The sequence below is a fragment of the Balaenoptera ricei genome, chromosome 19, assembly GCF_028023285.1.
Source record: "Balaenoptera ricei isolate mBalRic1 chromosome 19, mBalRic1.hap2, whole genome shotgun sequence".
In the NCBI taxonomy this organism is placed as follows: domain Eukaryota; kingdom Metazoa; phylum Chordata; class Mammalia; order Artiodactyla; family Balaenopteridae; genus Balaenoptera; species Balaenoptera ricei.
This window is the reverse complement of record NC_082657.1, coordinates 57,484,943-57,500,464: the sequence shown is the minus strand read 5'-3', so window position 1 is coordinate 57,500,464 and position 15,522 is coordinate 57,484,943. Positions and strand designations below refer to the sequence as shown.

Below are 15,522 nucleotides of genomic sequence, written 5' to 3'. Positions count from 1 at the left end.
CCAAAAAAAAAAAAACAGTGAAGAATTTAATCGTTCATAGAGAAGTTCATAAATTTTAAATCAGATGGTTTCTTTTCATCAAAGTTTTGATTTTTCTTATTCTTTGTTGCGTATTTGGTTTGATATTCTTGACAAGTCTTGATTCCTACCTTTTTTATTTGAAACTAAACTTGTTCTGTATATCATCTTAACAGATATGAGACCTTGGTGGGGACAATTGGGAAAAAGTTTGCCAAAAAAAGAGACCGTGCCAATTATGAAGAAGATGAAAATGGAGACATAAAACCAATTAAAACAAGGAAGATGTTCTTAAAGCCCCAAGATTAAAACGGATGCCTTAACATGTGGCTCAGGGTTGCCTTGTGAGAATTAGCACATTTTGGAACTCATTCTTTTGGTTCCTCTATAGTTATTAATGCTGTAATGTTTATTTGTAAAGACATGTATAATTTTGGAAACATGCTGTTTTTGGAACAGATGTGTGATGGATGTTATACATCCTTTGCTTAATGGTATTCATCAAGAGTGGATTTTTAACCCTTGATCTTCAACCATACATAGGTACGTGGTTGCTTCCTAAAGAATTTTTTATCTCAGATTTTTTTTAATATAGTTCTCCAGTCACTGACCTTGAATTGACTCATGTAAACTAATACCAGTGTTTAAATTGCCCATATGTTTATAATCATGTCAAGTCAATTCATACATATATTTCGGAATCAAACGTCATGAGAATTTGTTATATGTAAATTCATCAGGAACAAACATGCCTCTCCAGGCTGAAGTATTTCCATGCTACCAAGTCAATGTCAGTGTGTGGAATTACGTTTTTTTGTTTAAAGCCTTTAATTAATTAAGAAAAAAAATTGTTCTGTCATAAATACCTGTTTTCATGTACTTTTCTTTCTCTTATACTTTCAAATAATAATTTTAGTCTAATTCAGTATTGGAGCTTTTGTCCAATTAGTAACTTCTAAAAAACAGCCATTAATTTAGAATATGGTGATGTATTAGGTTGAACCATAAGAAATTGCCTTTTATGGGTCAAAAACAATTATCGATTTTTGATAGTTCAGCCCAGTAGAATTTACCACCAAGCAGACCATCTCCTAATCTGAACCTTATTCTAAGTAGTAAATACAGAAGCCCATGGAATTAAGTGTGTAAGTGTGTCTGTCCATCTGGAGATATGTACCTAGGACATCTAAGAAATACTGATTTCATCTAATTATGTTCCCAGCAATTAAATGAGGTGCATTTCTCCTCTTTCTCTGAATCTCCTTAGATTCAGATTACTCTGTGACCTCAGTTCTCTGGTGAGTTATGAAAAGGTTGTGACTTTGCAGTTAATCTGACTCTAATTCATTGTGAAGGTGAGGACAGTGCACCTTCTGGCTCCCTACATCCTGGGGCAGAAGCTCGAAGTTTTTCACAGTGCTTCGCCGGCACCACAATCCATGGATTTATGGAATCCCTCATGATATTCTGCACAGCCTTACTTCCGATAGCTGAACCCATTTCCCAATAGAAGAAGTGGAGCAGTGGGCTTGTGCCTCTGGAATTCACTGGTCTGAGCACATACCCCAACACCCAGGAGCGGTGGGTGTAATAGGATGGTGGAAGGGTCTACTGAAGATTCAGTCACAGCCCTAGGTGGGGTACAACACTCCATCTTACAAAATGTAATTTATGTTTTGAACCACTCACCACTCAGATGGGGCTGTTGCTCTCATCATGGTCAGAATGTATGGTCTGGAATCAACAGAGGCAGAGGGAGTGGCTCCTCTCACTCACAGTTTTGACCTCCATTGTTTGGAGATCTGGGTTCCCAAGGAAGGTGTGCTCCCACCAGGGAGGACAACAGTGGTCCCATTAAGACAGAAATTGAAACAATCTGGTCATTTTACCAGTAAATCAGTGGGCAAAGAAGTTTACTCTCCTGGCTGGTGCATGTGATCTTGGGAACAAAGGGACATTTGTGTTGTTCCTACACAATGGGTGATGAAGAAGGATGTCAAACCCAGAGCATTCTCCAGGGCATCTTTTTTAGCACTTCCATGTCCAGTGACAAATTTTAATGGAAAACTACAACCTCAGAGGTGGGAACGATTTCAACCCTTTAGGCTATGAAGTCTTGGGTCACCCTGGCAGGTGTCAACCCTGAGCAGTTGAGATGCTGGCTGAGGAAAGAGGAAACATGGAGTGTGTAGGGAAAGAATGAAGGTTATTAACTTGGGACCCTGACAGCCTTGCGACCAATTACAGGAACAAGTTACGGAGCAGTTTCACATCTTTTCTTCCTTGGTGCGTGTGTGTACTAACTTCTCTCCCCTCCTTCCTCTTATTATTGTGTACATTTTTTTAAAGAGGGTTAACTTTGTTCCTAGCCTTGAGATAATAGAATATTCAGATGGGTCTATGACTAAAGTCCAGGTGTAACTGACAGGAGATAAGATGAATAGTGTGACTGTTTCCCAGAAACGGATACAATGTCTGCTGGGATTTTGGAGAATGAGTGAGAACATCTTTTGTACAAAGGATGTTTGCAATTTGTTAGGTAGAAATGGAGTTTTTCTTCTGGGAAGTTTAATCACGTTTAGAAGCGTGTGTGTGCGTGCGTGTGTTCATGCGTGCGTGTATGCTGAATGGCCCAAGGGACAGACTGTTGCAAATATTAACCTGTTGTTTCTCAGATTCAAACACTCTTCTATACTCAGCTTTTGATGCTGGGCTGGCACTAGGCAAACACCATTTCTCATTCGCCAGCTGCCTCCTTACTAGGATCAGCCAATGGAGCCCAGAAGGAGACAGCAAAGCTAGAGGGGGAAGAAAGGGCTTGGCCCTTCCTGTCTGCTTCCTCTTTGCTTCCTCTTCCTTTGCCCACCCCCCACCCCCCACCCCCCCCCCCCAAACAATACCTCTTCACCCCAGCAAAGGCTGGCGTTCATTCAAGTCACAGTTGTTGATAACACTTGGTGCCCCTCAGATTTCTGCCTGGTACCCTGGCCCACAGGGCCCCCTACTCAGCTCAGAGACACTGGTTTTAACTGAGCAGCAGCTTTTTTAAGTTTCTTTTTTTTTTAATGTGGACCATTTTTGAAGTCTTTATTGAATTTGTTACAATATTGCTTTTGTTTTATGTTTTGGTTTTTTGGCCTTGAGGCATGTGGGATCTCAGCTCCCCACTGGGGATCAAACCCGCACCCCCTGAACTGGAAGGCGAAGTCTTAACCACTGGACCGCCAGGCAAGACCCTGAGCAGCAACTTCTTGTCAGAGGTCTTGAGTTTCAGCTCTCCAGGGCCCTCCAAGCTTCTAAAATTGAACAATTTCAGCCTCTTCCCTGAGAGTGGCAGCTTCCTGCATGATAACCTTAAGCATTGTCTTTTTGCCTTTTTAGCTTTTTAATACCCCATTAACAATTGTTTATGTTAGATTTCCCCTGTTAAAATAAGGGTGGCTTTTATCTCCTGACTAGGTTTTGACAGATACAGACTCATCCTAAAGCAGTAATATCTGAAATCATGGGCTTGGTACGGCTTGAAACCCTGCTTTTTCTAATCTGCATTCAAGTTTACAACTATTAAAGTAAGGACGTTCAACCCTTTCCACTTCCTGGAAGTTATCTCATGTAACCAGAAGTTAGCAGACCACTTTTTGGAGAACACTGCCCAGCACAGTAATGCCCATCGGCTTGGTTGCTGAGTCATTCATGTTCATCCCCTTAGTTGTCAAGCTACTTACTGTCCTCTAGGGCAGGAACTATATCTTACCTTTTTTTATTGACTCCTGCACTTAGCAAGGGATATGGCTCATAGTAAAGGCTTTGATAAATGTTTCTTAAATGAATGGATTTGGGAACCAATTGGCCTACAGAGCATGTTTAAACCACACGGCTATGGAAGTAATGACCAACCAAATGAGAAAAAACAAAGACTTTCTTCTGAGCTTGCTGTATAGCTAGGGAGTCAGCCACCATCACTTGTGCCTTAGCAGAGACTCAGGCAGGCAGAGAGTGGGAAAGCTTTACAGTGGGAGAAAGGGAAGGGTTAGGCGTGCCTTGATTGGAGGCTGTTGGCATGGGAAAGCTATAGGCGGCCAGCTAGCAGCAGGGTATCCTAAATCATTGGTTGGGGTCTCGTATTTTACTTTCTCTAGTTGATCCCAAATTGGAAATTGGGACAAAAATTAAGGAAGTTGTCAGTTATTAACCAAGTCCTGACCATTTGGGGCTGATTGTTACAAAGTTATTTTTTAGCTTCCTGGATTGTCCCTGGAGATAACCATCTGACTTCCTGCCAAGTCTGGCTTGTAGCAGGCTGGCTTCCTGAGTTGTTTATTATAAAGTTTGATTTCTTGGGCTGGTTGCTGCAGATTATGAATCAAAATTCTGTTTTTGTATGTGGTCTGGCCATTGTCCATTTGTGTATTCAGTCTCACAATGCTCAGGTTTATTTCTAATCGTACTATAAAATACAACCACTTGATCATGTCTCTGAGGAAGCATGCACCCAACTTAAGAAGAGGCTGCCACCAGTGGGATCAGGGATGTTTGCTCCAGCCATTAAGGGAGCTGCCTGTGCTGGAAGCAGACCCTTCAGCGGTTAATGCCACAGAGACAAAGCCACCAAATCAGGCGACTGAAACTTTTTGCCCTCCCAGATCTTGGGGAAGAAAACTGAATACCACTGGCTAATGGATACAAAATTCAATTTAAAAGATAATCATCATTTCATGCATATACAACCAGCCATTCGCTGACATTCAAGTTGGTTGATGAACTTTATCAAAGTGGGCTATTTGGGGAGGGAGAGAAGATATAGCTATAATAGTAATTGCAAGAAAATCTCCAGAGAACTTCCAGTGTTTAATGTCTTTTATGAAGATACCAGTTTCTCCACTTGCCTACGGAAACACTCATACATTTTCCCAGTCCTGGCTTCAGAGAACACACAGGTGCCTTATCATTTGAGTCCAAGGTGTGTTGGCAGCTTCTTAAAAGAGAGTCTGTGGTCTGACCTCCCCTCTCCCTGTAGGCATAGCCTTCCATAAGCAGTTTACTAAAATTATTTGGTGTCTCTGTAAGTTTTTATAGAGCTATAAGCCTCTCACTACACGGTAAGTTCTAATTTTAATTTTAATCATTATGAAAGTCATTAACACTTAAATGGACCCTGTTTAGCCCTCTTTGGACAAAGAAACTATTTACACAGAGAGGATACTACTTTCCAAGCCAGCAGCTCAATTTTATATCCTGGAGTTTCCTTCCAGCATATTTAGCTTGTTTTCCATGTGGCCCTGTGTTTTCACTTGCCCCAGGAAAAAAGATGCACTGGTTTCAGACATTCGTTGTAAAGTAGGAGTCCATGGACACGCTTGTACAAAATCACACTGTTCTCCTTAAGGCATATTTAATCTGGATGGTATCCCTTGCTAATTTCTCTTCCATCCGCATTGTCCGGGTGGGAGAAAAGCCTGTCTGCCCACGAGTAGCAGGGGTAATCGTGTGTTGTTGCAAAATTGCAGCAGGATCAAACAAGACCATCCAGGTAATGAAGACGACAACCTGACAAATATTGGCAGACTATGATTCCCAGCAACTTGTCTTCCTCCTCTCCCACTCATGGCAGGCTGTCACACCCACGTCCCCATCTTCGACCTCTGCTCTGACCATTGTCCCTGATGTCACTTTACCACATGTGACACCCATGTCAAGTGGATCGGTCCTTGAACCTTCGCTGCTCCCACCTCAGATTCTCATTTAACCTCGTTGGGATGGCAACAACTTAAAAATGGAGAACAACAAGTGTGCTGTTTGAGCCATAGGCCAGATTCTGGAGTCCGTGGTAACAGAAAACCTGAGCTACCTCAGGAGTATAAAGCACAAACCCACACTTGATCATCAGAAACCCTAGCAGGTATTTAACCAAGAAGGGAGCTGGTAATGGAGGACCCAGATGTTACCTGGAGGAAAATGAAGCAAGGTAGAAGCAGTTACTCATACCACTGCAATAGCCATGCGAAGATTTGTCATTAAATGTCAGCCATGTGCCGGGAATATTTCTGATATTATTCGATTGTTTGTTAAACAAATGTTGAGTTCTGACACTCAGCCAGGCACTGACTTGTGGGCTGGAGATATCATTTATTGCCTCCATTTTATCCATGAAGAAACTGAGGTACAAAGACATTCTGTAACTCACCTGATGTCACACATCTTTTAAGTGATAGAGCAGTATATGAACCCAGATTTACTGAACTCAAAGCCCACACTCTTTCTCTCATGTCACACTACAGGGGAAAGCAAAAGACTAGAATTGGGAAACAGGCATAAAATAACCTAGCCCCATAAGACCCTAATTTTTCCCAAACAGAATCTCACAGAATTATATTGTACTACCTGGTATTTTTTTAATATTTCCTTTTTTCTAAATTTACTTTTTCCAGATGGTATGGGTTAAATTCACATTAATAATCTGTTTTCAACGTAAACAATTAATTTCATAAATAGGGTATTCTCAATATTAGTGATCCCATATTAAGAAAGATTTCACGTGTCAATCTATGCTAACAAAAAAATTGGAAAAGCAATTATTTGATGAGTGCTTGCTTGGAATATAACTGTGTCATCACATATTCATTTAGGTCCTATTCTATGATATATTACCTAATTTCAAAGCAGGGATTATGCCTCACTGTTCTTTGGTTCCAAACCAAGTTCCTCATGTAGGGCTTTGTAAAGAAGTAGGTATTTAAAGATAATAGTGAATTGAATGGAAAAAAAAATTTTTTTCTGTTTACCTAGCCTCATATAAATGTTTTTAGTGACTCTCTGTGAATTTATTTAATAAATATTGGCTCCTCAAAGATTTTGCATACTTCACTGTTTTGCAAGATAATTCTATCTGCAGGCATATATTCACAAACTCCAAGTCTTTAGTTGAAGTTTCAAGAGTAATGGAGTAGAATTTCAGTACCTTCCCCAGGAGGTTAGAATTATAAAATTCTTAGTTTGGGATTTACTTCTCCCTTCTGATTTGTTCCAGGCACCAGATTCTACTCTCTCTGTCAAGCAGAAGATGCAAGGCATCTGAGGCTGATTCTTCCCAGAAATTAACTCCAGGGCCCACCCCATCTGGTAAGATCTGGCTGGGGAAATTCCCAGGTAGAAAATTAAAAGCAACAAATGGCTTCTTCTGGCTGCCTATGGTAAAATAGGTAAATATGGTTTTAAAAAGCCAGAGAGATGAACTACAGAAGGAACTGTTTAGTTTTGTAGCAGAATTTAGAGGAAATGTGAGGGACAAGGGTGGTCTTTCTAGCAAGCCAAAGGTCCTCAAAGTAAGAAAACGCAAAGATCAAATCTGGAGTGTTGTCAATAAAATTTGGTCTTAGAATAATTTTCAGGTAAATCGTCAAAGTCAAGGATGCAGCTGTAGACCATTTTCTGATTTTGAGCTGTCAGATTTAAAGGTATGTCTCCTAGATCTTCTTTGTTATGTAAGAGAGATTCCAAGAATCTTAAGGGGGGCACTTTGTTATGCAGCAATACCTAATGAAAATACCAACTTTAAAACGTTTGCCAATCTTATCTGTAAGAGGTGTGGCACTTTGTTTCTCTCATCTGCATTTCCCCGGCTGCTAGTGAGTTCGGGAATCTTTTGTTTTAATTATTTATTATTTATTATTTATTGATTTAGGCTACTCCGGGTTTTAGTTGTGGCACGCAGGATCTTTAATTGCGGCATGCAGGCTCTTACTTGCGGCATGTATGCAGGATCTAGTTCCCCGACCAGGAATCGAACCCGGGCCCCCTGCATTGGGAGCGCGGAGTCTTACCCACTGGACCACCAGGGAAGTCCCGGGAATCTTTTTTTTTTTTTTAATTGAAGTACAGTTGATTTACAACGTTGTGTTAGTTTCAGGTGTAGAGAAAAGTGATTCAATTATATATATTTTATATATATCAATATATATATTCTTTTTTATATTCTTTTTCATTATAGGTTATTACAAGATATTGAATGTAGTTCCCTGTGCTGTACGGTAGGTTCTTGTTGTTTATCTGTTTTATATATAGTAGTATGCATCTGCTAATCCCTAACTCCTAATTTATCCTTCCCCCCCACCCCTTTCCCCTTTGGTAGCCATAAGTATTTTTCCTATGTTTGTGAGTCTATTTCTGTTTTGTAAATAAGTTCATTTGTATCGTTTTTTTAGATTCCACATGTAGGTGTTATCATATGTTATTTGTCTTTCTCTGTCTGACTTACTTCACTTAGTATGATAATCTCTAGGTCAGCGGTCCCAAACCTTTTTGGTACCAGGAACTGGTTTCGTGGAAGACAGTTTTTCCAGGGATGGGAGGGGGCGTGGTTCAGGCAGTAATACAAGCGATGGTTCAGGCAGTAATGCGAGTGATCGGGAACGATGGGGAGCAGATGAAGCTTCGCTCACTCACCCTCTGCTCACCTCCTGCTGTGTGGCCCTGTTCCTAACAGGCCGCGGACCAGTACCGGTCCTCGGCCTAGGGGTTGGGGACCCCTGCTCTAGGTCCGTCCATGTTGCTGCAAATGGCATTAGTTCATTCTTTTTTATGGCTGGGTAGTATTCTGTTGTATATATGTACCACATCTTCTTTATCCATTCATTTGTCGATGGACATTTAGGTTGCTTCTATATCTTGGCTATTGTAAATAGCGCTGCTATACATGCATTGGGGTGCATGTATCTTTTGAAATTAGAGTTTTCACGTTTTCTGGATATATGCCCAGGAGTGGGATTGCTGAATCATATGGTAACTCTATTTTTAGTTTTTTAAGGAACCTCCACACTGTTCTCAATAGTGGCTGCACCAATTTACATTCCCACCAACAGGTGAGAGGGTTGGGAATCTTTTCTTGAATCCCTGTGAATACCTCCTACCGCTGTAAATTGGATAATAAGGTTTGGAAAGGGAAAAAACATGTTTCTCCGAATTAGCCAGGAGAAATCAACTCTGTGGGATAAACTGCAGTGCAGATATTGCTGGAGAGAAATTTGAAGGGAAGCAAATAATCCCAGAATGTTAGGTTGCTGGCTGGCCAGTTATTACGCAGGATGGTAGTTATTGCACAAGATGGTGGTAAGACTGTAGCTGATTTCAGAACTGTTCAACAGATTATGGCCTCTATGCCCTTGATTCTGGGAAAGCTGGCATCTGGATTTTTAGACATTACAATCCATATGGCCAAATGTACAATTCTGAGGTGGCTTCTATCCTCCGTAGCAAAAGTAGCAGAAGCCCTAGAGCTTCCAGCAGGAATCGAGTAGGAAACCACTGGGCCAGAAGGCTCGCTGGTGAAAGAAAGTGAGGCTGAAACATCTGTCCTCATGATGAGGCAGAGACAGCTGGGTGGCGGCAGAGGGTTTCAAAACACCCTCCAGCACCCATGGATTGGCAGTCAGTAATTTTCAAATCAGAAACTATGTTTCCAAGTGTTTATACCTGGGAGCAGAAGAGCAAAACTAAGAAATGCCTGAAGTCTCCCTGAGCTTACTTCTCCCAGATGAAGAGATTACAAAAAATGAGAAAGACACGAAATAGATGCCAGTGATTCCAAAGGTGTGAGGAAGTAATAATTATGAAGCTAAGAAAAGCCGTCTCGTGAATGTGAATTATGCGTGTTGGAAGCTTATTGGCTTTAATACTTAAAAGTGTTAGAATTAGTACTGTCTTAGTCCAAAAATTCTAATTCGTATTAAATCAACTCTGAATGTAAAAAATCGAATATAAATTCACTCTTCATTTCCTTGATGAGGAATAAATACTTTCTTCCTTAGGAAGAAAATGAAAAGGTGGAGGAAGTATGGAAAGCTCTTTCTTCACTGAACTTCCCTGAGAAGGGGCCAAGGAAGAGATTGGCTTCAAGCTGAAGATTTTAAAAGTAACTCTTTTAAAAGGTCAGGTCATTTTATATGTCTCTTTTGTTTTGACACTCTGTCAACTGGTAAAAGGAATTTCTGTTTTTAGTCAACATTGAGGTATAATGTGTATGTGATAAGATGCACCCATTTTAAATCTATGGTTTGATGACTTTTGACAAAAGTATTCACCTGGGTAACCATCACCACAATGGAGACGTAGACTGCTTCCATCCACCCTAGAAATTCCCTCATTCCTCCCTGTGGTCAATTCCTGATCTCCTGTCTTAGGCAACCACTGATCTGTTTCTGCCACATTATGTTAGTTTTGCTTGTTCTAAAATTCCATATAAATGGAATCTTATAGTACATTTTGTTTTGTACCCAGGTTCTTTTGCTCAGCATAATGTTTTGAGATTTATCCACGTTGTTTGCATGTTTCCTGCACTTCCAAAATAAACTGCTTGCACTTGAACCCTCATCTCAGGGTCTGCTTCTGGGGGAACCCAAATTGAGACAGCAACTCTGAGTCAGACTTTGGAACAATTGTTATTGTCAATGCAAGGGTAGATTGGCAGGCAGACAGATAGATGATAGATAGATAGATAGATAATACATAAAATCAAGAAAAGAATGATTGGAAAGGAGAAGGATCACAGACTTTTATCTAGAAAATCTGTATTGATTACATTCATATTTCTTACTGAATGTTTAAAAATGGCAAATTTCTTTCAAAGATTTTTATTGTGGAATTTCAAATCTATACAAAAGTAGACTGAATAGTATCATAAGTTTCCATGTACCCATTTTCCAGCTTCAACAACTTACTTACAGCCATCTTGTTACATTTATACTTCCATCCACTTACCCCACTCTATATTATTTTGAATGAAATATCACGTCATACCATTTCATCTGAAAATATTTTAGTATATATGTCTAAAAGATAAGGGCTTTTAAAATAACTATTATCACATGTAAAGTAACAATTTCTTAATATCATAAAATATCCAATTCAACTATCTAACAAATGTCATATTTTTTTTTTACAGTTTGCTTAAATCAAGATCCAAATAAGTTGTCCACATAATCACTCATTGATATTTCTTTTAAGTCTCTTTTAATCTACAGTTTCCCTACTCCATCTCACTCTTTTTCTTGCACTGCATTTATTAAATAATTACTTGATACATTTTAATTTACTAAGATTTGGCTAAAACTAATGCAAATTACATTTTTGCTTCCTTTGAGTCATGCAGTTTATAACCCAGTGTTAGTCCAGTTCTTTACCATGATTTCTTCTTTTCTGCAGACTAATGTTGGAAACTTTTATTTATATTTTGGAAGGCATTCTCAAAATGTAAATGCTTGGAGGCTGTGGAAACAGCCATATGTATATGAAAGTAAAATCAGGAGCTCTCAGAAGCTAGATAAGTAAAGAGAATGAGAAAGCCAGCAATAAATGCCAAATTACTTTTTAAATCTCGAAATCAATCATGCCACTTTCTCTACTTAAAATGTTTCTATGGTTTTCCACCACACTGGGAATAAATTCAAAACTCCTTACCCTGGCCCTGTGTGGTTCAGACCTGCCTTTGTAATCTCACCTTATTAGCTCTCAGTCTCTTATGACCATACAATCAGACGGCCTTCTCTCCAAACCTCTCTCCTCAGTAGGGTTTGTGCACTTGCTTTGTCCTCTGTCTCGGTAGTGCTTGTTCCTGAGTGTAAACAAGTCTGCCCAAGATGGAGGACTAAACAGATACAGACTACGCCCCAAGTTTAAAAACATATAGCGAAACCTGAAAACAAAAGACAAAATGTTCCCGTGGCCACCAGGGGAACTTAGCCCCAGTAACAAGCAGAAATCAAAACCATGTGGCCTGGGAATGCAAAATGGTACAGCCACTTTGGAAAACAATTTGGCAGTTTCTTACAAAACTAAAATACATTCTTACCATCTGATCCAGCAATCACGCTCCTTGGTATTTACCCAAGGGTGTTGAAAATATGTCCACACAAAAACCTGCACACGGATGTTTACAGCAGCTTTATTCATAATTCCCCAAACTTGGCAGCAACCAAGATGTCCTTCAGTAGGTGAAGGGATAAATAAACTGATCCATCCAGGCAATGGAATGTTATTCAGTGCTAAGAAGAAATGAGCTATCAAGCCATGAAAAGATAGGGAGGAAACGTAAATGTACGTTACTGTGTGAAAGAAATCAATCTGAAAAGGCTACATACTGGATGATTCCAACTCTGTGACATTCTGGGAAAGGCAAAACTATGGAGACAGTCAAAAGATCAGTGGTTGCCAGGGGAGGGAGGAAGGGTGGATGAATAGGCAGGGCACAGTGGATTTTTAGGGCCGTGAAACTATCTGTACGATACTACAGTGGTGGATACATGTCATTACACATTTATCCAAACCTGTAGAATGTATGACATCAGTAAGACCTGAGGCAAATTCTGTACTTCGGGTGATTATGACGTGTCAATGTAGGTTCATCATTTGTAACAAATGTACCACTGTGGTGGGGGATATGGATAGTGGGGGAGCCTGTGTATGTGTGGGGACAGTGGTTATATTACAGATCTCTGTACTCTCCCCTGAACTTTGCTGTGAACCTAAAACTTCTTTCTAAAAAATTGTCTTAAAAACAAAAAAGAAAACAGCTGTGTAACTCATGTGAGGCTGTCCATAAGATAAATCCTTTGGGAACTACACCTTGAACTCATGCTTAGAAATGGAATCACTCGTGATGACAGCTCATTTGAGCATAGAACTCTGGATTGAAATTCATTTTCAGAAACCCAGAGATCAAGAGCTATTATTCTTCACAGACCCCCCCTGAAAACAGTATTAAAGAATGAAACTAGGAAAATAAAGACAAAGGTTGCATCATGTAAGAAGAATTAGTGAGGACAGAAATCAGCAGAAATTGATTGGACAGTCTACGTGTGCATTGATTGTAAGTTGTGTAATTATTTAAAAATTTTAAATATGCATTGATTGTAATTATCTGGTTTAAAAAATAACACCAGGGGCTTCCCTGGTGGCACAGTGGTTAAGAATCCGCCTGCCAATGCAGGGGACACGGGTTCAGTCCCTGGTCCAGGAAGATTCCACATGCCGCGGAGCAACTAAGCCCATGTGCCACAACTACTGAGCCTGCGCTCTAGAGCCCGCAAGCGACAACTACTAAGCCCATGTGCCACAACTACTGAAGCCCGCACACCTAGAGCCCGTGCTCAGCAACAAGAGAAGCCACGGCAATGAGAAGCCCGCGCACTGCAACGAAGAGTAGCCCCTGCTCGCCGTAACTAGAGAAAACCCACACGCAGCAACAAAGACCCAATGCAGCCAAAAATAAATAAATAAATTTATTTAAAAAAAAAAAAAAAAAACCCTTAAGTGTACCTGTTAAAATTTTGACTAACCACCAAAGGAATTGAAGTAGAATATGGTCAAGTTAAAAAAAGGAGGCCAAAAATAAAAGACAGAAAAAGAGGGGGAAAAAAGAAATAAAAAGCACATGGTATTGGCATAAGATAGACAAATATATCAATGGAATAGAGGAGAATCCAGAAATAGACCCATATCTATATGACCAGTAAATTTTTTACAAAGCATGACAGCAACTCAGTGGGGAAGGTAAAGTCTTTTCAACAAATGGTTCAGGAACACCTGGATGTCTATATGGAAAAAAGGGAACCTTGATCTCTACTCCCACCAGCGTGGGCTACACAGCTCTATTCATTTCTCAAAACTCTTTGAGCCATGTGCTTAAGGGGTGTGTGTGTGTGTGTGTGTGTGTGTGTCTGTGTGTGTGTGTGTGTGTGTTTCTCATACATGAAATAATACTCAATTTAAAAAATCTCTGTTTGAAATGATTATGTCCACTAATTCCTCTCAACCTTTGCTCTTAGCCTAAATGTTACCTCCTCAGAGAGGTCCTCCATTACCACTCTAGACCTTCAGTCCCTTCAGCATTGTACTGACTTCAACCTGAAAAAGATAGAATGTTATCCAGCCAAGATTCCTCATCCCCCTGCTCTACAACCGACCTCCATCCCCCACCCCCCCGCTTACCCTCTCTTCTTTTTTTTGTTGCTCCCCTTCCCCTATATGTTTGCCCCATTCCCTCCCACCACCTCCAGCCTTTGCTCCACCCATCATCTCCTTGCTTTCCCATCCCAGTCTCCTCATCTTCTTCCCCTAGAAATGCTTTCCAGGCTGCCTCCTCCAAGATGTTGAGGATCACAAAGTAAGAGATAATAACAACACACCTGTTTGTTCGTTTGGACTTTGAAACCCCAAACTTGCCCTGCCTTCTGGGTGTCCTATCAGAGTCTCTGTGGTTATTCGGTACCTGTTCAGGATCCAGAATCATTTCTGGTGCCCCTAGAACCGAAGGCTTCGCCAGGGAAGTAGAATTGAAGCTGGATTACTACCTTTTGTTCTCTAATTGCTGCTTGCTCATCCCCTTGGGTCTGATGCTAACTCTGTCCTTGCAAGGTACATATTTTAAGGAGGGATGATAGAAACTGTCCTTGGAGATCATAAAGCTCAGCAAGGCTGACATGCACAGTTGCACAGGTTGTGCATTTCACAACACATCCTGCTAAGGCGGTAAGAGGGACCTGAAACCCAGCCTTCACTCCCCTTAACAAACCATACGTCCCTGGGACTGTGTCTGTCTAGTGGACAATTAGTAAAATTGTGTACTAATTTGCAAAAGGTACTAAAGAGTCTAGCATCCACCCTGAAACCTAGCCTGGGGAGACAGGAAGGGAACTGACTGTGGCTGAATTCAGAAGCCCTGCAGCCATTCAGGGCCCTGATTTACAGGCTTTTCTGAGAAGGTATGAAAGAAGCCGCCTAAAGGCATGAGCCAGTTTTCAATGAGGCCTGTTATCTGATGTTCAGCAAGTTACATGATGTAAAATCAGCCACAACCCCTGCCCGACAATTTCCATCCATCCACTCAGCTTTGGCTAGAGAGGCCCTTACTCCCTCATGGGCCTCTGCCACCTGGCCTGTACCCAGGTGTTTCAAAATCAATTACCAGACCAAACTGATTCTGCAATTTGTCACCTCGAGCCAGAACACAGTTTCCTCCTTGTGGCCCAGGGCCTGCAGACCTGGGTGCTGAGGCCCCACATTGGCTGACTTTACAATCAGCCCTGGGCAGAGCCAAGCGTCCCCCACAGGTGTCAGATGGGGATGGTGGTCACTTCTCAAGAGTCTAGGAGCAGCAGACATCTGAGTTGGAGTTGAGCAGCCTGAAACATCAAGGAGTTATTCAGGAGAGGGCTGTTATCCTTCTTACACCTCCTGGGGCTGATTGTCAAGGGTTTCATCCTCTACTGGCATCTTTTCAGAAGAGCCAGTGGTAATTGGCTTGGTGGTTGGAGCCCTGGTGGGAAACAGCTAAGATCAGGAACCCCTTGTGATAGGTCAGTAGAGCTCCCTGTGCACTCAAAAGTAATAGCAATGACCACACGTTTAACTCAGACTCTTTAGTCGCTGCATGTTTGTCTTCTTCATTATACTGTCAATTCCCAGGAGAGCAGGGATCCATCTATCTTGTTCCCAGATGTACCTGGAACAGCG

General features: G+C 41.0%; 1 protein-coding gene across 6 annotated transcripts in view; it reads left to right on the top strand.

The window, feature by feature from the left end:
• The window catches only part of MPHOSPH6 (M-phase phosphoprotein 6), a 38,127-nt gene that overhangs the window by 12,983 nt on the left and 9,622 nt on the right, over positions 1-15,522 (top strand). For 2 of the 6 annotated variants that reach the window (XR_009499251.1, XR_009499253.1), the window contains exons 5-8: positions 195-561; positions 7,046-7,137; positions 8,006-8,045; positions 9,822-9,941. Coding sequence is in view for 2 of the 6 variants with exons in the window: in XM_059906322.1 (XP_059762305.1) it covers positions 195-327 (133 nt within the window). In the remaining 4 variants the exon portion in view is untranslated. Of the gene's footprint in view, positions 1-194; positions 944-7,045; positions 7,138-8,005; positions 8,046-9,821; positions 10,440-12,950; positions 13,256-15,522 lie in introns of those variants that run through there. The other 4 variants (XM_059906322.1, XM_059906323.1, XR_009499252.1 and 1 more) reach the window with 3 other exon arrangements.